Source organism: Dama dama, chromosome 19, assembly GCF_033118175.1.
Source record: "Dama dama isolate Ldn47 chromosome 19, ASM3311817v1, whole genome shotgun sequence".
NCBI lineage: Eukaryota > Metazoa > Chordata > Mammalia > Artiodactyla > Cervidae > Dama > Dama dama.
Window position 1 is genome coordinate 61,667,295 of NC_083699.1, and position 23,759 is coordinate 61,691,053.

At 46.0% G+C, this 23,759-nt stretch overlaps 2 protein-coding genes across 2 annotated transcripts in view; one reads left to right on the forward strand and one right to left on the reverse strand.

The window, feature by feature from the left end:
* The window catches only part of RAB5A (RAB5A, member RAS oncogene family), a 31,567-nt gene extending 30,537 nt beyond the window's left edge, over positions 1 to 1,030 (reverse strand). Inside the window, exon 1 of the mRNA XM_061167243.1 lies at positions 702 to 1,030. The gene's annotated coding sequence lies outside the window, so the exon portion shown is untranslated. The remainder of the gene's footprint in view (positions 1 to 701) is intronic.
* Positions 1,031 to 9,769: 8,739 nt separating this feature from the next.
* EFHB (EF-hand domain family member B) overlaps positions 9,770 to 23,759 on the forward strand; it is a 59,356-nt gene continuing 45,366 nt past the window's right edge. The window contains exon 1 of the mRNA XM_061167953.1: positions 9,770 to 10,690. Within this exon, the coding sequence (XP_061023936.1) occupies positions 9,770 to 10,690 (921 nt within the window). The remainder of the gene's footprint in view (positions 10,691 to 23,759) is intronic.

The window sequence follows — 23,759 nt, forward strand, 5'->3', positions numbered from 1 at the left end:
ATGACGTTCAGAGCTTAAAAAGTCTGCAAGTCTTCAGAGAGCAGCCAGTTTGCAGGGAGGCGAACAGCAGAGCACGTTCAAAGGGCTCTACCGTCTGAGAGCTTCGGCGGCCTAGCTGTGTCGGGTTGTTTTCAGGCTCTTCACCTGAAACACCACCTTCCAGAGCGGAGACAAGAGTCCCCAAACAGCAGGGCTCCCCGGGCCGCCGCCTCCCTCCATTACCCGGCTCGGGGAGCCGGGGTGGGCGGAGCTCCCCGAATTCACACCTGCCAGAGGCCCAGGTTCCTCCTCGGGGAACACATGAGCCACCGGCAGCAGCTCTGACCGGCCAGCAGGCAGGCCCGCCGGCCCGCGCGCATCCCTCCTGTCTCTGCCCCGAACCCGGCCCGACTCCGGCTGCGGACACCCCACCCGGCTGCCGGGACAGGGCAGCGGCGCCGCGGCCTCCGGGCCGCTCTCGCGGCGCCATCTTGAGAAGGGAACGGGGTGACACCCGCAGCTCCCTCGGCCGGTCCCCAAACCCTGGCCTCCGGGGCCCCTTCAGAGGGCCACCGGAGCCGCCGGGCCGAGACACCACGTCCGGCGGCTCTCCTGTTCGGGGCTCCGGCGCGAGCAGGAAGGCTGGGGGCCCCTGTGACGGCGGGGCCCGCGGACCACCGGGGCTCTGACCCGCTTCGCGGGCGAAAGGCCAGCGGGGCTACCTGGGCTCGCAGCGCGCGGAGCCGCGGCGCCGAAGCTCCGGCTGCAGGTTCCAGGCGTAGCCCAAGCGGGGCCTGAAGCGGCGGCGGCGCGTCCTCCAGTCGCGCCGCTCCCCTCAGACTGGACGGTGCGGGGATCGCGCCGCGGTGCCGCCCCCGTCGGGCTCCGTCCCCGCCTCTCTCCGCTCCGCCTTCCTCTTTCCTTTCTCCTCCTCCTCCTCCGCAGCCGCCGCCCGGCGCTCGAGCTCCCACTGATTCTTCCTCCTCCTCCCTCCTCCCCTCAGGCCCGCCGCCGGCTCCTCCGCAAACCAAAACACAAACACTCCAGTCCCAGCGCGAGAGCCACTTCCGCCGCCGGGCGCCGGCCTCGCCGCCACGTCGCCGCACGTAGCGAGGCGCGCCCGTCCGTCACTTCCGCCGTCGCCCGCCCGCCCGCTCCGTCGGCGCCCCCGCCGGCTCCCAGAGCCCTTCCTGGCGGGGCGGGGCCGTAGGTGGTCACATGACCCCGCCCGCCGCGGGGCAGGTCTAGCCGCGGGCCACCTCCCATCCCCTGCGGCCCCTGCGCGCGCAGCCCCGCCCACGCCCGCGCCATTGTTGTCCGCCTGGCGGCTTGGGGCGCCTTCAGGCCGAGGGCTGGGAACGGCAGCGAGGAGTTCTTTAGCTGCTCTGCTCTCGGGGGCACCCTGGAGAGCTCGGGCCTACGTAGGGCTGTCACTGTTGGCGCGGTGTCCCCCGCCCCTTACCCTGCACCACCGACTCTGCTAGCTCGACAGACTTTTCTGGCAGAGAGAGAGGTTCCTGACGCGCGACCTTGGGGATGGATGGGTGGGTGAAGGCTGGTGAGGGGCGTTTACTCCGGGGAGGAGGGTGTGACCCAGAGGCGTCTTTAGGCGGGGAGGTCTTCCATAATAACCTGCTTCTCCCGAGAGTTTTACCAGTTTGGGGTGGAGAAGGACACATTATGAAATAATAGGTAGCTTTTACAGAGAATTTCCTGTCATGGGTTAGTGTTTGTACTAAATTCTTCACAGGAATCAATCCATTTTTCTTCCTACGCTAGGAGGCTTTCACTCTGAGACTATTCAGACTTCCTCCGTTGGAATATGACCTCCACAGAGTGGTCTCGCTGCTGTCTAGCACAGTGACTGACAGCCTGGAAGTCTTCAGTCCTGTTTGTGGAATTCGTGAATGTGCCCTGCCTGTTTAACTGGTAAAGAATTCGAGGCACGGAGATTGTGTAACTTGTCCAGAATCGCGGCGGAGTAGGTGCTGAAATCGTCTTTAAATTGCAGACTGGCTCGGAACCTGAGTTCTTAAGCACAGTTCGGTTAAAGAACCCAAGACATTCATTAGCTTCCTTTGCAGGAAGTTAGAGAACTAACATGTTTGCCAGAAGGGAAGGTTGGAGGGAGGGGATAGGGAGTTTGGAATGGACATGTACACACTGCTGTATTTTAAACGCATAACCAGCAAGCACCTACTGTGTAGTCCAGGGAGCTCTGCTCAATGTAAAATGCAGCCCCGCTGGGAGGGGAGTTTGGAGGAGGATGTGTGTTCGCCATTGAGTCCTGTCAGGCTTTTTGAAACGCCAGGGACTGTAACCTGCCAGGCTTCTCTCTCCATGGAATGTTCCAGGCAAGGATACTGGAGAAGGTTGCCATTTCCTACTCCAGGGCCTCTTCTGGACCCGGGGATCAAATAGGAATTTCTTGCGTCTTCTGCATTGGCAGGTGGATTCTTCACCACTGTGACACCTGAGAAGCCACTCTGGGGAGAATGGATACACATATATGTATGGCTGAGTCCCACTTGAAACTATCACAAACAATGTTAATTGGCTGTACTCCAATATAAAATAAAAAGTTAAAAACTGTTTCACTACAATCTCAGACACCAGGCAGTCTGGGCATTTGAAACCAAACAAAACAAAAATCCTTTAGGAATTTGGTAGAGTGTTAAATTGATTTTTCCTCAGGCTGAGGGATGTTTTTTTCAGTTTGCTGTTTATTATTTATAGCCTTGTTGTGAGGTCATCAGTATTGATTGCCTGACAGCTGGGATTAAGGACAAATCTTGCTTCAGTGCCACCTGTATTCTGGAATTGGTAGTTTAGGGTCAGGATATGTACGATGTAAGCATTCTATTATAAAATGTATGGTACTTGATAAATACAGAACTCCCTTATGTATTGATTTTTAAGGAAAATAAGATGAAAGTATTTTTAAATAAAAGTTCAAGTCACTCACGTTCCAAAGTTAGCACCACTGTGTTCATTTTTATGCCATCCACACGTTTCACATTTTTATTTTGTCATTAGTTTGTTCTTGTGAGTCAAAATTCAAATGGTTTATGTTGAAAAGTTTCACTCCTATCTTCTGACTACTTAGTTCTTTTTCCAGTTTTTTCCCCCAGAGGTAGCGTTAACTTTGTTTTTGCAAAGTTACTGTTATATTCAACTTTATATATTTTCTCCATTTTATGCAATTTAAAACGTATCAGACTCACTGTTATATACTTTTTTCTCTTTATTACTGTCCCAGTTATCTATTGTTCAGAAACAAATGACTCCAAAGCTTAGTCACTTAAAGCAATTATTGTGTCTTGGTTCTGGGGGTTGAGTGGGCTTAAGTGATTTTCTGATGTCAGGGCAGGGGGTCAGTCCTGGGGCTCGCGTCACCTCAGCATGTCTGGGTGCTCAGCTGGGGCTGTCGGCCAGAATACCTGCATGTGGCCTGCCTCCTGGTCTGGGTTCCTCGCAACATGGCGCTGGGTTCAAGCATGAATGTCCCCAAGATACCAGGCAGATGCTGGGTGGCTTTTTATGACCTACCCCCAGAATTTCACAGAGATAGTATCAGTGATGCTCAAGTCATAGGCTTGTACCGATTTGAGGAAAGAAAGCCAGTGTCATGTTTTAACAAGAATATGCATGAAATCTTGTGGCCATCTTGGAAAATACACTGATTTTTCGAATCATTTTATGAAAAGTCCTCATTTTTCTTGGCTATATCAGCAGTCTATTGAATGAAACATATCAATAGTTTTATCAGTTCTAGTTTCAGATTTGCACAATTTTATATTTTGGGGTGTTAGTGCTGCAGTGATGGATGAAGCACAAATTGGAATCAAGATTACCAGGAGAAGTATCAATAACATCAGATAAGCAGATCACACCACCCGTACAGCAGAAAGCGAATAGGAACTAAAGAACCTCTTGATGAAAGTCAAAGAGGAGAGGGAAAAAGTTGGCTTAAAGCTCAACTAATCTAAGCTTAAAGCTCAAAAAATCTAAGATCGTGGCATCCGGTTCCATCACTTCATGGCAAATAGATGGGGAAACAGGGTAAACAGTGACAGATTTTATTTTCTTAGACTCCAAAATCACCGAGGATGGTGACAGAAGCCATGAAACCAAAGATGCTTGCTTCTTGGAAGCTCCTTGGAAGACAATCTAATACCTAGACAGTGTAGTAAAAAGAGACATTGCTTTGCTGGCAGGTCCATATAGCCAAAGCTATGGCTTTTCCAGTAGTCATGTATGGATGTGAGAGTTGGACAATAAAGGAGGCTGAATGCCAAAGAATTGATGCTTTTGAACTGTGGTGTTGGAGAAGACTCTTGAGAGTCCCTTGGACTGCAAGGAGATCAAACCAGTCCATCCTAAAGGAAAGCAACCCTGAATATTCATTGGAAGGACTGATGCTGAAGCTGAAGCTCCAGTACTCTGGCCACCTGATGTGAAGAGGCGACTCATTGGAAAAGACCCTGATGCTGGGAAAGATTGAAGGCAGGAAGAGAAGGGAATGACAGAGGATGAGATGGCTGGATGGCATCACTGACTCGATGTACATGAGCTTGAGCAAGCTCCGAGAGATGTTGAAGGACAGGAAGGCCTGGCATGCTGTGGTCCATGGGGTTACAAAGAGACAGACATGACTGAATAACTGAACAACAAAGTGCTGCAGTGAATAATTTAATATATAGTCATTTCTCATGTATTTCTGTAACAAATTTCTCCAAGTTGATTGCTGTTAAAAGTTCCATACTTTGTAATTCTGATACATTTTTCCACACTGCCCTCCAACCAGCAATGCATGTAATGTCTGTTACTCTATTTTACTAACACACGGTAGTGTCCTACTTGTAGATCTTTGCCATTCTTACATACATTGATCTCTGCATTTTTTGGGGTACATTTTTCACATAATAGGGGTAAGGTCAATCATTGTTTCCATTTTCTGTGAACTATAACTTCATAGTATTTTCATATAGAATCATTTGCAGTAATCATACTATTGTATTTGTTTCATTTATTAATGATAAACTCTCTGGATTGTATTCATATTTATTTTAGAGATCCCCTGGAGTAGGAAATGGTAACTCACTCCAATATTCTTGCCTAGAAAATTCCATGGACAGAGGAGCCTGGTGGGCTACAGTCCATGAGATCGCAAAGAGTCAGAAAAGACTGACTGACTAAGCATGCACACACGCACGCATATACTTGGGCTAAGGTACCCTGTGGGTGCTCAGGCAACATTTTGCAATGAAGGTAATTTGAATCCTTGAGCAGCCAGTCTCTCAGATCAGCTCCCCAGTTACTAACCCTGAGAGCATTATGTGTCACGTGTAAATGGTGTCTCTGGCACTTTATCCCCAGGGGTGGTTCCAATATGGTGCGTTAGTCATGGTGATACCTGTTGAACAGTCCTGGGAAGAATCAGGAAATAGGATATGTCATTAATTTTCGCAAGTCAACAGTATGTCTAAAACGAGAGCTATGCATCCCAAACCTGCTTCTGCTTGATGACTGGTATTCACAGTCTCTGTCACCTAGACCTGAAAAAGAATCATTTTCAGCTCTTCATTGTCCTTTCTATCACCCAAAATTCTCTAATCCCCAAATCTGAACTATATTCCCAAAGACTTGGCCATGATAGTATTCATATAAACTGGAGTTAATGCACACTCCTGCCTTTTCAATCCATTCTTTACCCCTTGGCCAGTCGCCCCTACTCAGAAACATTCAGTTGCTAAACAGAGTTTAGCAAAGTTCTTCAACTCTGGTCCCAGCCCATGTTTCTTTCATTCTATTTCTAAGTCCTGCCCCCTACCCACTACTTGCCTTGTGCCCTAATCATACCAATCTACTCTGTGATCCACAGTGTCACCGTTTTTCTTTTTGGCATCTTGGATCACTTTTTTCTCTGCGTCTGGAACACCATGCCCTCTCATCACTGAAGGTCTCATCTTGGCCAGGTTGCAGGCTCCCCTGGATGGCATCTGAGGATTCTTCTACTGGAGTGATCTTATTCCTGTAATTTCATGATACTTTACTCTCTATAATAGTTCTGATATCTATCTGCCTTATTTTATAGTTAGAAAGTGTCTGCCTAGCCTTTCCTCCTTAGGCTTTCATTCCATTAGGATTTTAAGGTTCTTAAGGGCCAGGGCCATAATTTATTTGTGATTTCAATTCCTCCCAGAGGAACTTTGATTGATATAATAGGGACCACCAAAATATTTGTGAACTTCATTACTTTTTTTTGGCAGTGCCATGTGGCTTGTGGGATCTTAGTTCCCCAACCAGAAATCAAACCTGGCCCTTGACAGTGAAAGCACCAAGTCCTAACCACTGGACTGCCAAGGAGCTCCTTTAGAATGGTGAACATCTGACTTAAGAAGACCTTGCAGGTAATACATGGAAGCCGAGATTTATTCATTGATAAGGAATTCCCCATCATTGTTCTATGCTATAGCTTCCTTATTCATTTCTTTTTACTGATTTTGTCTATTAACTCACCTCCTTCATGAGGGAATTTCCTGGCATTTCCAGTCATCCAGTCACTACTGGGGCCCATGTTCAATGGTCGGGGAACTAAGACCAGCAAGCCACAGGCCATGGCCAAAAAAAAAAAAAAAAAACACCAAAAAACATCTCACTTCATTCATGAATACATTCCATAGTATTTTATAGTTTAGCCACAATGTTTGACTGGGGAAGTGCTGCTCAGTGGCTGGTACTTCTGAGATGCAGTGGTAATTTTGGAGAGCTGGAAATGCCAGAGTAAAGCTTTGCCCTTGTACTACCACTCACAGTATGCTGTGTCTTCTCCTAACCCAGGATACCTGAGGAGGACAGATAATTGGATACATTTTTGTATCAAATGTAAGATCCTATCAGTTGATAAAATTTCTTAAGGAAGCTACAAAATGGATGAAGCCTAAATACAGGCATACAGAACTCAGCACAGCATTCAAGGGCTGCCTTTGCCCCCAAATCTTGTAAGCATGGACTGGAGAATTCCCAGTACCTTGCATCTCTCACTTGATCTTAGCCAAAAGGCCGAGAAGCGATACCTTGCATCTCTCAACCACCCACAACACTCTATGTCTTCTTCCTTCTTCTCCAGGAAATCTGTCTTCCCTTGATTGTGTAGCTGAAGAATGACTCTTTGCATAGATAGTGATGAATGGTAACGTTTGCTTTTAACTGGGACAGTTTGGAGAAAAAACGAAAGGTAATTCTGACAGAAGGAATTGTAGGCCTGGTGGCAAGGCAGTGAGAAAAAGCGGGAACCTGAACTGGTCAGGTTTCAAAAGCTTGTGTGTTTGCAGGGCATCCTGCAGCCTCTCAGCTTAGTGTCACCCACCAAAGGGATTGCTAAACCTGCTGATTCTAAAGGAGCTTCCCTCTATATCACAGTGTTCCATTTTCTTCATAACACTCTTCACTCATCTTGTGAAATGACCTCATTCATTGGTTTACTTGATGGTTATCTATCCCTTATTGTACTGTGGAAAATTCTGAAAGAGATGGGCATAACAGACCACCTGACCTGCCTCTTGAGAAACCTGTATGCAGGTCAGGAAGCAACAGTTAGAACTGGACATGGAACAACAGAGTGGTTCCAAATAGGAAAAGGAGTACGTCGAGGCTGTGTATTGTCACCCTGCTTATTTAACTTATATGCAGAGTACATCATGAGAAACGCTGGGCTGGATGAAGCACAAGCTGGAATCAAGATTGCCAGGAGAAATATCAATAATTTCAGATATGCAGATGACACCACCCTATGGCAGAAAGTGAAGAGGAACTAAAGGACCTCTTGATGAAAGTGAGAGAGGAGAGTGAAAGAGTTGGCTTAAGACTCAATGTTCAGAAAACTAAGATCTTGGCATCTGGTCCTATCACTTCATGGCAAGTAGATGGGGAAACAGTAGAAACAGTGTCAGACTTTATTTTTTGGGGCTCCAAATTCACTGCAGATGGTGATTGCAGCCATGAAATTAAAAGATGCTTACTCCTTGGAAGGAAAGTTATGACCAACCTAGACAGCATATTAAAAAGCAGAGACATCACTTTGTCAACAAAGGTCTGTCTAGTCAAGGCTATGGTTTTCCAGTGGTCATGTATGGATGTGAGAGTTGGACTATAGATTAAGCTGAGTGCCAAAGAATTGATGCTTTTGAACTGTGGTGTTGGAGAAGACTCTTGAGAGTTCCTTGGACTGCAAGGAGATCCAACCAGTCCATCCTAAAGGAAATCAGTCCTGGGTGTTCATTGGAAGGAATGATGCTGAAGCTGAAACTCCAACACTTTGGCCACCTGATGTGAAGAGCTAACTCATTGAAAAGACCTTGATGCTGGGAAAGATTGAGGGCAGGAGGAGAAGAGGACGACAGAGGAAGAGATGGCTGGATGGCATCACCGACTCGATGGACATGAGTCTGGGTAAATTCCAGGAGTTGGTGATGGACAGGGAGGCCTGGTGTGCTGCGGTTCATGGGGTCGCAAAGAGTAGGACACAACTGAGCGACTGAACTGAACTGAACTGAATTGTGGTTGTTTAGTTGAAAAGTCATGTTTGACTCCTTTGGGACCCCGTGGACTGTAGTGCACCAGGCTCCTCTGTCCATCGGATTTCCCAGGCAAGAATACTGGAGTAGGTTGCCATTTCCTTCTCCAGAGGATCTTCTCGACCCAAGGATCGAACCCAGGTCTCTTGAATTGTGGGCAGATTATTACCAGCAGAGCCACCAGGGAAGCCCCCAATTTATGTAGAACATGACAAATATTCAAATACACATTCATTGAAACTTGAAAGAGTTTAAAGAAAATCCCATACTTAAGTTTGAGTTTGCCACATTATTTTAAAAATCCAATATTTGGGGCTTCTCTGGTGGTTGGGAGTCCATCTGCCATTGCAGATGACACCAGGTTCGATCCCTGATCTGGGAAGATCCTACATGCCTCTGGGAGGCTAAGCCTGAGCAACAACTACTGAGCCCTGGAGCCCGTGCTCTGCTACAAAAGAAGCCCTCGCAATGAGACGCCCTCGCATCGCCACTGGAGAGTAGACCCCACTCACTGCACCTGGAGAAAGACCGTGCACGACGGAGACCCAGCACAGCCAAAGATCACTAAATAAATTAAAAAAATCCATCATGCATTATTGTATAACTCATTCCAAGCTTTAATATATTTACTTGACATGCTCTTTAAAGTATAGTTACTGACGTGTAAGTCACACTTTTAAGATGGTCCTTACCGCAGCTGCCAAACATAACTTCACAGATTTTTTTTAAAGGAGTTCTTAAGCACTGAAAGAAATGCAGTTTGCAGGTACTTTCACAAGCCAGGACGCAAAACTGGTGCTCACCACCAGAGAGAGGGTTATTTATTCCTTGAACACCAGTGAAGTTAACAGGCCCGCAGCAGGGAGGAGGCCCCTGGCTGAACACACTCTGAGTGGACCGCCTTGTTTGGGAAACAAAAGAGAAGTTGGGCATCATTTGCTCTAGAGCCCAGAACCACATATTTCAAGTAATTTTCTTGCCCTCCAGTCTACTAAAGAGGGGTGGAAGGAGAGGATAAGAGAGTAGGCAAAGATAAGGGAGTAAGAAAGAGGAGATGGGGGAGAGAGAGGAGGGAAGAGATGGGCGTGGCTCGCGCGCAGCGCTCCGCTCCAAGCCCCGCCCCCGTTTCCCAGGTAACCGGTAAACAGACCTCGTCTCCTCTTTCCTGTGAACCCCGCTAGGTGTTGAAGGGGCAGGGACTCAGGGTGGAGATGTGCTCTTTTCTGAGAGTGTCGTCCCCCAAAGGGTTGGGGCCCTCCAAGAGGTTAGGAGCTCCCCTTAAGCCCGGTACAGCTTACCCCTCAGAGATGAGTGCCCTTGGACCGGGAATGGCGGTGTCTGGGAGGAAATCTCCCCTGAGCATGGAGGTGGAACTCGCCCCAGAAGGAAAGAATGACTTGGAAGAGAGGAGAGTCATCACGGGAACAACATCTCCCATGGAGCTGGGACTCAGAGTGGGCTTAGGAAAAGATTTCCCATGTAGTAAGACATATGAGGAGAGGATGGCATCACCAGAAATAAGATCTCCTTCGAGCAAGGGGCTTGAACTGAGATTGAAAAGACAGAATATTTCTAGGACTTTCATGGATGGGAGTAATTTAGGAGACAACAGGCTCTCAGCCTCACAGGAAACAAAACCTCCTCTGGGTGCCTTGCCCGGAAGAGTGGGTTTAGAAAAGGAGCGTTTTCTGGCAGGGTATTGTCCTGGATGGGTAACACAGCCTCCGCTGGGCCGGGTGTGTGGAAGTCCACAGGCTTCAGGGGGCAGGAGATGTCCTGTGATTGGTGACCCTGAAGGGTTCGGGGCGTCAGTGGGCAAGCTGCCTGCTCTGGGGATGGAGGGTAGAGGGGAACTGGGAGGAGAGCCCACCTGTGTGGTGATGAAGCCCAGTGCAGAGACGGAGCCTCCTGTGGAGGTGGACATGGGGCTCACCCGCCCAGGGGAGCTGGCTGAAACGGAGCCTCCAGAGCCTCAAATGGGCTTGGTGATAGAACCTTCTGAGTGCCAGTTGGCCCAACAACTTGAGGAGCAAAGGGAAGCTGAGAACGCTGAACCAGGAGTAGAACCTCCAGATCGCATCAGACCCATATACTCTGGGAAATTTTTTGATCGGATGCCTTGCTGGCCAACTGTAAGTTTTTTCCTAACACCTTCCCCCTTTCTTCTTTGACTTACATTCCATTCCTCAGTCTGCATCTTTTCAATCTTCTTTCTGCAGTACATGTTGTATCCTAGTATTCATGTAACTTTTTTCAGAAACATTTTTCTTTTTCCATTCATTATTCTGTGACTTATTTATTCTTTCAGTTAAGACTTGTGACCATTATGCTGGGTCCAGGGCACTAACAAATGAAAAGCGCATGGTTCCTAACTCTATGGGTTTAGGTTGTCACTCTAATGTTGAAGACGATAACTAAACAAATATTATATAGATGTCTAAGTGAATAGAAAACAAATGTGATTCTTCCTTAATAGAGGTACACTGTAAACGTGGAGCTCAGTGGAAAATTTTTGTTTTGGACAGTTTTGTTTGGAGGAGATGGGAAAGTCTTTACAGAGCCAGTAGTACTTGAGCTTATTTAGAAAGGTGTCAGGGGACTTCCCTGGCAGTCCAGTGGTTAAGACTCTGCGATCCCAATGCAGGGGGCATGGATTCCATCCCAGGTTGGAGAATTAAGATCCTGCATGGACTGCAAGGGGATCAAACCTGTCCATCCTAAAGGAAATCAGTCCTGAATATTCATTGGAGAGACTGATGCTGAAGCTGAAGCTCCAATAGTTTGGCCACCTGATGCGAAGAACTGACTCACTGGAAAAGACCCTGATGCTGGGAAAGACAGAAGGTGGAGGAGAAGGGACGACAGAGGTTGAGTTGGTTGGATGGCATCACTGACTTGATGGACATGAGTTTGAGCAAGCTCCAGGAGTTGGCGATGGATCAGGAAGCCTGGTGTGCTGCAGTCCATGGGGTCAGTTGAACATGACTGAGTAGCTGAACTGATGCCTTAAAAAACGTGTCAGTATTTGTCAGATGGAAAAAAGGGTTGAGGCATCTTGGGCCAAGAACAGCATACAGCATGGCCCAAACTTCTTGAGTTGGGAGGTATAAGCAATTCTGTTTAGCCAGCATAGCGGTAGGAGATGAAGAGGAAATCGAAAGGTCCACAATGCGGGAGTAAAACGTATGGGTAGAGAGCAATGGTGGATCTTCATGAGGGAGGAAATAAATACAATTTGCCTTTTGAAAAGATATATATGTTATCAATAATAATGGTAGACTGGAAGGGGAAGATATTGGATAGTTAGAAGGCTATTTCAGGGTAATGATGGCCTGAAATTAATGCAGAGTTATAAAGAATGGATAGGAGAGAGCCATTCTGAGAAGTTTTTAGGAGATGGTATTGTTAAGAATTGCCGTCCGGTTGTGGATCTACGTGGTGAAAGACAGGGAAGGTGACGGACAACTTAGGAGTTTCTCCGTTGATAATGAAACATCTGGTTTGGTGGCCCATGAGTATCTGATGAACAGCTGGAGCTTGGCCTCCTGAGTGTGATACGTCTGCAGGGTACCAGATGAAACAGCCAGAGCTCTGGGTGCAGGTGGGATGAGAAGGTCTAGGCAGGAACCTTGGGGAACATGTCAGATGGTCAGAAAAAGAAATGTCAGCTAGGTAGTTATTTTATTTTTTAATTTTTTAAACATTTTGGCCTTGCCGTGTGGCATGTGGGATCTTAGTTCCCCTACCAGGGATTGAACCTGCTCCTCTTCCAATGGAAGCGTGGAGTCTTAACCACTGAATCACCAGAGATGTCCCAACTATGTGAGTTCTTGAGGACAAGGATTTTCTCGTATTTATCGCATAGCTTGAAAGCATATCACAATGTCCAGCTTACAGTGGCCATTCAGTAAACATACGTTTGATAAATAGAGGGAGGGCTGGATGAGTGAGTGGGATAGAATAAAAAGGTGAGTTGAAGAGGGTGGTATTGAGGAACAGAAAGGGAGCATCATTAAAATGTTCCGGGAATAAAGGAGAGATCGGAGAACAGAGTTTCGCTGAACTGGTCACAGGGATTCTGCAGAATTTTCTCTTTTTGCGTCTGCAGACTTCTGTTCCCCTTGGGGCTCAGGGCGTTCTTTTGCCTCTGACCCCCTTACTCTCTGGTTCCCTTGTTGGGTTTCCCCAGCCACTCTCTTCTCACTTGACCGTGCCTGCTTCTCCTTTCTGGATGGGTTCTGCAGGTTATGGCTTCAGACCCGACCTCACGTAGGAGCCGAGACCAGCTTCCGGTTTCCGATACAGGCAATTCTAAAACCCCTGCTTCCTCCTACCTTTCACATCCTCCTTTCTAAATGTGAAAGGATAGGGAAGAGAGCTTCAAGGAGAAAGTGACCAGCAGTGTTAAAAACGTCTTCGATAGGGGAAATAGAATAAAGATAAACCTGCTTTGGATGTAAAGGGAACTAGCGACATTGTTAGAATTCAGATTCCAATATACTGAAGAGTGAAATTAGAATTAGAGAAAAGTATTGTGATTTTTTTTTTTTTTTCCCCTGAAGAAATGTAACAGTGAAGGGAATGGAGTAAAGATTCGTTTAGGGATACCTTTATTTAGTGAATCAAGAGGGGAGCTTGAGATAACTCCAACGAGGTGATGAGTGGAACCAGACCCTAGATAGGCAGGAGGGAGTGGAAATGGGATCACAGGCAAGAGGAGTGATGAGCTAAGACTAGAAATGAGGTTCTTTTTAAAATACACGTGTAAATATTAAAATATCTGGGACTTGCTTGGTGGTCCGGTGGTTAAGATGCTGCCTTCCAATATAGGGTGTGTAGGTTCCATCCCTGGGCAGGGAGCTGAGATCTCACATGCTTTGTGGCTGAAAACCCAAAACAAAACAGAAGCAGTATTGTAACAAATTCAATAAAGACTTAAAAAATGGTTCACATAAAAAAAATCTTAAAAAAATTTAAATATCTACCTTCATTATAAAACAAAGATAATAACATGGAAAATTGAGAAAACAGGAATGAAAACAACACATAATCTCATTACCCTAACACTATGCCTACTGGCACTTCATTGCATTCACATCAATTAACAGTTGTTGGTGGTTTTACTGTATCTACAGCGCTACCCCTGTTGCTTTGCAGGGATTAACTCCTTACAGGTGATGAAAATGAGGCAAATTAGATAATCTGGCCAAAGTCTTTCAGCTAAGAAGTGGTAACCCCAGGATTTGAAGTCACACATCCAATTTAAGAGTATAAGTTTTTGTGGCTTCCCTGGCAGTCCAGTGGTTAAGACTCTACCCTTCCAATGTAGGGAGTGAAGGTTCAATTCCTGGTCGTGGAACTAAAGTCCCACATGCCATGTGGCATGGGTAGAAAAAAAGAATCTGAGCTCTTGACTGTACTATACTTCCTGGAACATTTTTCTCCAAATTCATTTTCATGTAGTTGTGACAGCAAGCATTAAAACTGTCTTTATTTTCACTTATTACTATTTCATACATTTTCAGAGTTGTTACAAAGAACTCAAAGAATTTTTTAGTGATAAAAACAACATTTGTTTAAGTTGATATGTGATTCTTTAGCTAATCCCTTCCCTCTCTTTTTGGACAAAAGATTTATTTCCCCACTAATTTTCTGTAAAAATAGTCTATAAACTTCTTCAGGTATTATATGTCTTAGAATATTTCCTTAGGATAGAGTTTCAGGAGAAGTCAAAGGATGAATCTTTTTCTAGTTCTTATTGCCAAATCACTTCCTGTAAGATTGTACCAATGAATTTTAAAAATTAATAATGATTTGTAAGGCATTGTTTTAATTCACATTTATTGGGTTTATAATGAGACTAAAAGCTGTTTCATATGGTTGTTTTCATTTTTTTTTTTTTGTTTTCATTTAAAAAAAAATTCTTATATCTGGTCATCTTGCTGAAAACTGATTAGTCTTTATCGCTTACTGTTTCTCTTGGATTTACTCGGTAGACAATCGTATTGACCCTATGGTCTTTCCGTCTCTGATGTTTGCAATTCTCACTTTAATTTCCTATCTCACCGCATTGCCTATGATCAATAATACAATATAGAAAGTCTCTTTTCAGACTTTAATGGGAATGATTCTAATGGTTCGCCATTAAGTATTATATTTGTAATATCCATTCCCAGTTTGTTAAGTATAAAATCAGAAATAGAGCTTGAGCTACGAAGAGCTTTCTCTGAGTTTGTTGAAATACATCTTTTCTGAATTAGCATGGTCAATTTTCTAATAGTGAACCATCTTCATATATTTGGGCTAAGCTCTACTTGGTTGTGATATATTATTATTATTATATACTCTTGGATTTTATTTCCCAGATATTTACTAGGCTTTTTGTATCAATTGTTGTTCAGTTGCCAAGTCATGTCTGACTTTGTGACCCCATGGACTGCAGCACTCCAGGCCTCCCTGTCCATCGCCAACTCCTGGAGTTTACTCAAACTCATGTCCGTTGAGTCAGTGATGCCATCCAACCATGTCATCCTCTGTCGTCCCCTTCTCCTCCTGCCCACAATCTTTTCCAGCATCAGGGTCTTTTCTAATGAGTCAGTTCTTTGCATCAGGTGGCCAAAGTTTTGGAGCTTCAGCTTTAGCATCAGTCCTTCCAATGAAAATCCAAGGTTGATTTCCTTTAGGAGGGACTGGTTTGATCTCCTTGCAGTCCAATTGGACAGGGTTTTCCTTTTTGTGTTATCTTTCTCTAAGTTTGGTGTTAAGGTAATGCTAATATGTGAAAAGGATTGGGAAGCCTTCCATAGTTTCATTTTCTTTATACTTAACAACAGTTTAGAGATTATGTGTATTGTCTACTTCTTGTAGACTTGGTAGAACTCATGTAGCTGAAAGGAAAAGAACAGGGGATCCCCAGTGTGCTCCCCCAACGGGTGGGATGGTGAAGCATTTTATGCCCTTGAGTTCATCCAGCCTCAGAGGAGGGAGGAGGTGCATGTGGGTGGGGTCAAAACCCATGTTCAAGTTTGGCAGTGAGGACACCTCAGATGGAAATATCTAGCGCTGAATCTGCTGAAACCACCCCCTGAGGACACCTGCTTTACATCAGGGCATTCCAGCGTCCGGGCCCGAACGCGTCTCTGTAAGGACTCCCATCCTGTGGCTGCAGGCTAAGGTCTGCCCTGACGGGTTACGAGACACCCAGGGCCTTCCTGTCCTGAGCGACTAGTGCACTGAGCCCAAAGCACAAAGAGGAGAAAGGAAGGAAAGTGTCAAAGAAAAGTTTAAGAAGATTCTGCTGTCTATGATGACTAGACAGTATGTTAGGTGCTGAAGTGAAGTGAAGTCACTCAGTCGTGTCCAACTCTTTGCGACCCCATGGACTGTAGCCCACCAGGCTCCTTGGTCCATGGGATTTTCCAGGCATGAATACTGGGATGGGTTGCCATTTCCTTCTCCAGGGGATCTTCTCGACCCAGGGATCAAACCCAGGTCTCCTGCATTGTGGGCAGACGCTTTACCGTCTGAGCTACCAGGGAAGGTGCTAGGGTTGTGCAAAGACGAGAAATGATTCAGTACCTGCTTTCAAAACACTCTTATAATCTAGAGACTTGTGACCAACAGACCAATGATTTTACACTGTGGTGAATGTCATGCAGAGAGATGCCTTTTTTCCCCTCCTTGTTCTACACTAAGATAAAGTGAAACTGAAAGTGTGACTTGCTTAGTCACATCTGACTCTTTGTGATCCCATGGGTTATAGCCTGCCAGGCTCCTCTGTCCATGGAATTCTTCAGGCAAGAATACTGGAGGGGGTAGCCTTGCCCTTCTCCAGGGAATCTTCCTGACCCAGAGATTGAACCTGGGTCTCATGTGTTGTAGGCAGATTCTTTACCATCTGAGCCACAAGGGAAGCCCCTGATGGCTATTCAGGGAGTGGGTAGAGGCAAAGGGGTCACCCATTTGTAAATTTTATGAGACCCTGATAATCGTGCAAACCCTGATACTCAAAAAAGAGTCACAGGGCTTCTCTGGTGGCTCAGTGGTAAAAGAGCCTCCCTGCCAATGCAGGAGACACAGGTTTGATTCCTGGTCTGGGAGGATCCCATATGCCATGGAGCAAGTAAGCCCATGAGCCACAACTATTGGGCCTGTGCTCTGGAGCCCAGAAACTGCAGCTACTGAACCCATGTGCTGCGACCACTGCAGCCCCCAGCGACCACTGAAGCCCCCAGCCTAGAGGCCACACACTGCCAAAGAGAAGCCTCTGCGGTGACAAGTCTGCACCGCGCTAGAGAGTAATCCCTGCTCACTGCACCTAGAGAAAAGCCCAGCACAGCCAAAAATAAATACATAAATAAAAATTTTTTAAAAAACTCCCACTTTTTGTCTGAATTTGCAAAGAACCAATTTGGGCAAAATTCTCAGAAGTGGGTGGTTTCATTTGCATAATGGCTTTAGGGTCTGATGGGCATAGAGATTGATGCTATCACTCCTCTTTTTTGATGAGATGTTCCAAATTAAGGACATCTATGTGTAAAACAGTGATCTTGACCAAGGAGGAGATGGAACCTTTGTGTTAGCCTACCCTGCATTTGGAGAGTGGACAGTTATGGGCTGGTGGATCTTTCACGGCTGAAAATGGTCTTGTATCAACCTTCCTGAGTTGACTTGAATCTTGGGAACCAATGATGTGAAGTGAGAGGGGGACTTGGTCCCTGAAACCTGTGTTTTGAGGGCTGACTGACGAGGTGGCCAAGTGAGGTGGCCCAGGTGTGGTGAGGAGGGAGTGTGGAGCTGGTCAGCGGGCTGGGAGTTTGTTTGCACACAGAGGGCCTGAGCAGGCAAGTAAAGACAGGATGGTAGGAGGCTGCCAGGCTTCTCACTGGCAGAGAAGAAAGTTACAAATACAAAGAGGAGAAGGTGGAAGGAATCCTGCTGTGTGAATTGTAACTGGACATATCAGTGGAAACTCATGGTATATCTGCATATCTATATCTAGATAGCTCTACATTTATAGAGCTTTATTTATTTATAGGGCTTCCCTGGTAGCTCAGCTGGTAAAGAATCCGCCTGCAATGCAGGAGACCCTGGTTCGATTCCTGGGTCAGGAAGTTCCCCTGGAGAAACGATAGGCTACCCGCTCCAGTATTCACGGACTTCCCTGGTGGCTCAGATGGTGAAGAATCTGCCTGCAATGTGGAAGATCTGGGTTTGATCCCTGGGTTGGGAAGAGCCCCTGGAGGAAGGCATGGCAACCCACTCCAGTACTCTTGCCTGGAGAATCCCCATGGACAGAGGAGCCTGGTGGGCTACAGTCCCTGGGGTTGCAGAGTTGGACACGACTGAGCGGCTAAGTACACACTACAGTTATGTCTGTATCTATGTCTATATCCTTGTCGATATCTAAACTAGATACGTTGAGCTGAATGGAATATTATAGAACTGATATAGCTGCAAGTGTGTGGGGGTGTGTATATATCACACATTTCCTAACTTCATCCTCTAAGGGGATCTAGAAGTAACATTTATTTCGTAGCAATGAGCACACCAGAACCTGGATCTTGATTTCTAATGAAAGGGAATCAGGACTCTGGGGGAATCAGGACTCTAGGGCTGGTGTATTATAATATGAACTTGGAACACTTTTGAGAGCCAAAAAGTAAGAAAATGCTCAGAGAATATTGCAGATATGTCAAAGTGGTGCGGAAACAAGTCTGAAAGGGCTCCTGGAGGGGTTCCACCAAACTATTACACTTTGAGCATTCAGCACACTGCCGTTGAATAAAGGGGAAGGGGGGAGGGATAACTTCGGAGTATGGAATTCAGATACACACAGTGCCATGCATAAAACAGGTAAACAAGGACCTGCTGATAGCACATGGAACTGTAGTCAATGCCGTGTAATAACCTATTATGGAAAACAATGAAGTAAAATTTTTATATAAAAAAGAATTTATTGAAAATTCCTTTATTAATTGAAAATTCATAAGCATTTTATGAATTGAAAAGAATTAATATATATATAAACTGAATCACTTTGCTGTATACCTGAAACACAATATTGTAAATCAACTACTTCAATTAAAAATTGCCATTGAATAAAATAGAAATCCATACACTTAATACTGATATAAAAACAGGAATGATTAAGTAAATAGTAAGGAGAGTTTCCTTTCAGTTTAATTTCAATTAATAAATGTAGATGAAATGATGGAATTAAAAAAATCACAATTTTGCAACCATCACAGTAGTAATGGTTTAGACAAGAATCATCAGTGGATGTTAGAACAGTAGGTAAACGTTTAGGGATCCTTAGGGCGATCCAGTGGTTAAGAAGCTGCCCTTCCACTGCAGGGGTGGGGGGTGGGGCTGGTGAGGGTGCAGGTTTGGTCCCTGGTTGGGGAACTAAGATCCTGTGTGCCGTGTGGCGTGGCCAAATTTAGTGAGGGACCAGATATTTACACAGAATATTTTCTTTTTATTTGTAGTATAGTTGATTCACAGACTTTATTTTTTTGGGCTCCAAAATCACTGCAGATGGTGACTGCAGCCATGAAATTAAAAGACGCTTACTCCTTGGAAAGTTATGACCAACCTAGATAGCATATTAAAAAGCAGAGACATTACTTTGCCAACAAAGGTCCGTCTGGTCAAGGCTATGGTTTTTCCAGTGGTCATGTGTGGATGTGAGAGTTGGACTGGAAAGAAAGCTGAGCGCCAAAAAATTGATGCTTTTGAACTGTGGTGTTGGAGAAGATTCATGAGAGTCCCTTGGACTGCAAGGAGATCCAGCCAGTCCATTCTGAAGGAGATAAGTCCTGGGTGTTCACTGGAAGGACTGATGCTGAAGCTGAAACTCCAATACTTTGGCTACCTCATGCGAAGAGTCGACTCATTGGAAAAGACCCTGATGCTGGGAGGGATTGGGGGCAGGAGGAGAAGGGGACAACAGAGGATGAGATGGCTGGATGGCATCACCGACTCGATGGGCATGAGTTTGAGCAAACTCCGGGAGTTTGTGATGGACAGGGAGGCCTGGCGTGCTGTGATTCACGGGGTCGCAAAGAGTCGGACACGACTGAGAGACTGAACTGAACTGATAGTTGATTCACAGTGTGTTAATTTCTGCTTTATCGCAAAGTTATTCAGTTATAAATATGTATGCAATCTTCTTTATATTCTCTTCCATTGTGGTTTATCACAGGATATTGAATACAGTTCCCTGTGCCATACAATAGGGCCTTGTTGTTTATCCATTCTATGGGATAATTATTGATTACAAACTTTACCGAGGAGAAACCTGGACGGCTTCCCTTTGTTTAGGGAGCAAAGCTGACCCCACCAGTAAGCAGACAAATCAACCGTGTTTGCTCCCCGACGAAAAACACAGCATTGCCTCTGTGGTGTCCCTGACAAACGTGTAACTTTAATCACGAGGGAACACCGGTCAAACCCAAACTGAGGCACAACGAACAAAATCACTGGCCTACACTCAAATAATGTGGAGGTAACAAAAGACCAGAGAACATTAGGAACCGTTCCCAACCAGAGAAGGCAGAGGAGACGTGAGCAGTGAAGGCCGTGCATGTGTGCTGGGCACGGCCACCAGGGCCTGACCCCTGGGGGCCCGCTGGGCGGGGGGCACAGGGGCAGGGGGCCGGCTGACCGCTTCGCCCGCTGCCCCAGGGGGCCTACAGCGCTCCTTCTGCAGGAACACTCCCCGTGACACAGTAGGGACCCCAGATCTGAGCCAGTGTGCCCAGCGCAGACCCCTGGCACCAACTCAGGGACCACGCCCTGGCCTTGCTCGAGTGTTCCCAGAGCCGTGCTGTGGTCCAGGGCTCTTCCTTCCTAACGCCGCCCCCTGCCCTCCCTTCACAGGGGACAGTCTGACGCCTCCCTGCCCACCCGGCGCCCCCCCCCCCCCCCCCCCGCCCCATCATCTGTCACAGACGCTCCGCTTCAGAAGCCTCTGGCACAGCCTCCAGGGCGTCTGTGTCTCAGAGGAGCCAGCCAGTCATCACCCTGCGACCCTGGGTTTGCCCCCTTTGCTGGGAAGGACAGCACTGGAGCCACTGGTGGTGTTTGAATGAGGTCTTTACAGTAAATACTTTTCTGAGTTCTGTGGCCTGTAGTAGTTGTTTTTTTTTTTTTAAGTTTTTTTTTTTTTTGAGATAATAAACCATGAGGAAAAAGAAAATAAAAGAGGAGACAGCACTTTTAAAATTATCAACAAGTTTTGGAAAATAGGAAGATGGCGATATGGCCACTGATTTTGCATGCAGAGGTGAAATCTGAGGGAAATCGGGTAGTCATTTCTACCTGAAATGATCCTATTTGCCCGGAAAAATCCCCGAGAAGCTCAGCCCGCAGAATCAAATGTAGTAAAGCTTGGATCTGAACACTGAAGGAGGACTCGATGGAAGTCTGGATTCTGTGTGGCTGGGTTTCAGGTCCCTTCCTCCACCGCAGTCTACCACATGCCCACCTCTCCGCACCAACTCCTGCTCCCTTCTACCGGAACCATGGATTCATTCTCCCAAAGTGGCTTTTGGAATCAAAAGACACCAAGCTGAAGATAAGGCAGGGGCTGGAAAGGAAATGTGCGCCTTCTGTCCTGCGGTTTCCCCAGCGCAGCCCCGAGAGCCAAAGGCAGGGTGGGGGTGGGGCCCACCCTCTCAGAGCAGGCAGGGTAGAGAGACAGGGAGCATCACGGATCAGAGGAGACTCGGAAGCAGCCTGCTTGGGTTCAGATATCTGCCGGTATGTGAGCCCTGTAACCCCGTCACAGCCTCTCTGTGCCTCCGTTTGCTCACGAGGGGGATGATGATTGTGCCTACCTCCCGGAGATCTCCCAGGTGTGAACTAACACACAGGAGGCCCTGAGAACCACGTCCAACACAAATGCCGTGCTTTACAATCAGATTACCACTGGCACTATTCTCTGGAAATTCTGAACAACCTAGAGGGAGGAAAAAGATACTGGGGACTCTCCTGAGATAAAGGCAGCCTCATCATCTGATCACTTTACAGGAAAGTCCAAGACTCAACAAGCCCTGTAACACAGCCATCTCTGGGGAGCCGTAAACTGGGTGAGGATCAGAGGCCGGCTTGAAGGGAGGGGCCCAAACAAGCAAACAGAAAACCCAGACAGAACAGGGAAAAAGTAAGCCCATAGGAAAGTTACTTGAGAGATAAAAAAGGTTGCATTTGTAAGACAAGATTGGAACTTTTAAAAGAACAGCCAAGGAAGAAGAAAGAACATCTTAGAACATAAATATAAGGTATTTGGATAGTCTAAATGAAAATTCAGCGGAGGATTGGAGGATGCAATCAAAGACGTCTCCTAGAAGTGAAAGCAAATGCCCTTGAGGCAAAAGGGAAAGTCTCAAAGTGGATCATTGTCTCATTTCTCAGGTTAGGGGGTCACTAGGATCAGCTGAGGCCCCCCGTTCAGAGCTGAGGAGGAGAACTTAAGGTGGCCATCACAGCTGCTTTTCTTCAGTCTGTTTTTGGCTGCCCCAGGTCTCCGTGGCTGCATGACGGCACTCTTTGCCTGCAGTGACGGGGCTGCTCTCTGGCCACGGGGCAGCTCCTCGCTGGGAGCATGGGGCCCTGGGCGTGCGGCTGCATAGCTGAGGTGCCCAGAGAGCCAGGGCTCCAATCCGTGTCCCCGGTGTTGGCACATGGATTCGCAAACACGGAACCATCAGGGAAGCCCCTGCTCCTGCGTTCTGTTCTGGTTCTGCATGCACTTGATGCTCATTTTTACTTTTAGTGCTCTTGCAGCTGTTTCCCTCCTATTTGATATTGTTTACAGACTTTTATCTATTGTTTATAGATAACCCTTCATTGCTTTCTTTTGCTTAATAAAACAATATGTAGTACAATATTGAGAAAACAACACAGAAGAAAATAAAAGCACGTGTACGTTCACCACTGCAGCCATGAAATGAAGACACTTGCTCCTTGGAAGGAAAGCTATGTCAAATCTAGACAGTGTATTAAAAAACAGAGACCTCACTTTGCTGACAAAGGTCTTTATAGTCAAAGCTATGGTTTTCCCAATAGTCATGTATGGATGTGAGAGTTGGACCATAAAGGAGGCTGAGCACCGAAGAACTGATACTTTCAAACTGTGGTGTTAGAGAAGACTCTTGATAGTACCTTGGACTGCAAGGAGATCAAGTCAGTCAGTCCTAAAGGAAATCAACCCTGAATAATCATTGGAAGGACTGATGCTGAAGCTGAAGCTCCAATGTTTTGGCCAACTGATGCAAAGAACTGGCCCATTGGAAATGACCCTGATGATGGGAAAGATTGAAGGCAGAAGGAGAAGGGGGCGACAGAGGATGAGGTGGTTAGATAGCATCACCAACTCAATGGACATGAATTGGCGCAAACTCTGGGAGACAGTGAAGGGCAGAGTAGCCTGGTGCGCCGCAGTCCATGGGGTCTCGAAGTGAGACACGACTTAGTGACTGAACAACAACAACAAAAAATGCACCACTCAGAAATGGCAATCACAGCTCACACCTTTTTGTGTCTGTTCTGTGCGTATTGCCAACAGACATGAGGTTCTGTGAATTTGTACGATACAAATTTATATCTGTTTTAAATTCATGTTGTTTCATGAACATTTAAAAATGGTTTATATACATGATTTTAAACAATTCCGTGATAGCATATCATTTGAAGGTAGTGTATTTTATTTGACCATTTGCCTATTGTTGCGTATTTAGTAGTTTATACACCTAAGACAAAAGTTCATTTTGCTTGTCTGTTACTGCACCACATGAAAAATTACACAACAGATTTTCACCAAACTGGGGGATTATGTTTGGTATTCATTCAAATACATAGATTCAAAGTGTAGGCTATGAAGAAGAGAGTATATTCATGTCTTGGAACTTGACAGAGAAATGATAGGGAAGGGAAAATAATTTTCCTTCTACCTTTCTGAGTTCTAGACTAGAACCTTATGTGATGAAAGACATTAACAAGAGAAAAACAAACATATTTATTAACATGTATACCTCATATGTACACAGAAAAAAACCAGGAAAACTGAGTAACTCCAAGATGGCTCAAGCCACCACTACAAGTGCCATTTAGCTAAAGACAAAAAAAGATGTTAACAGAGAACTATATTCAGTATCCTGTGATAAAGCATAATGGAAAAGAATATTTTAATATATA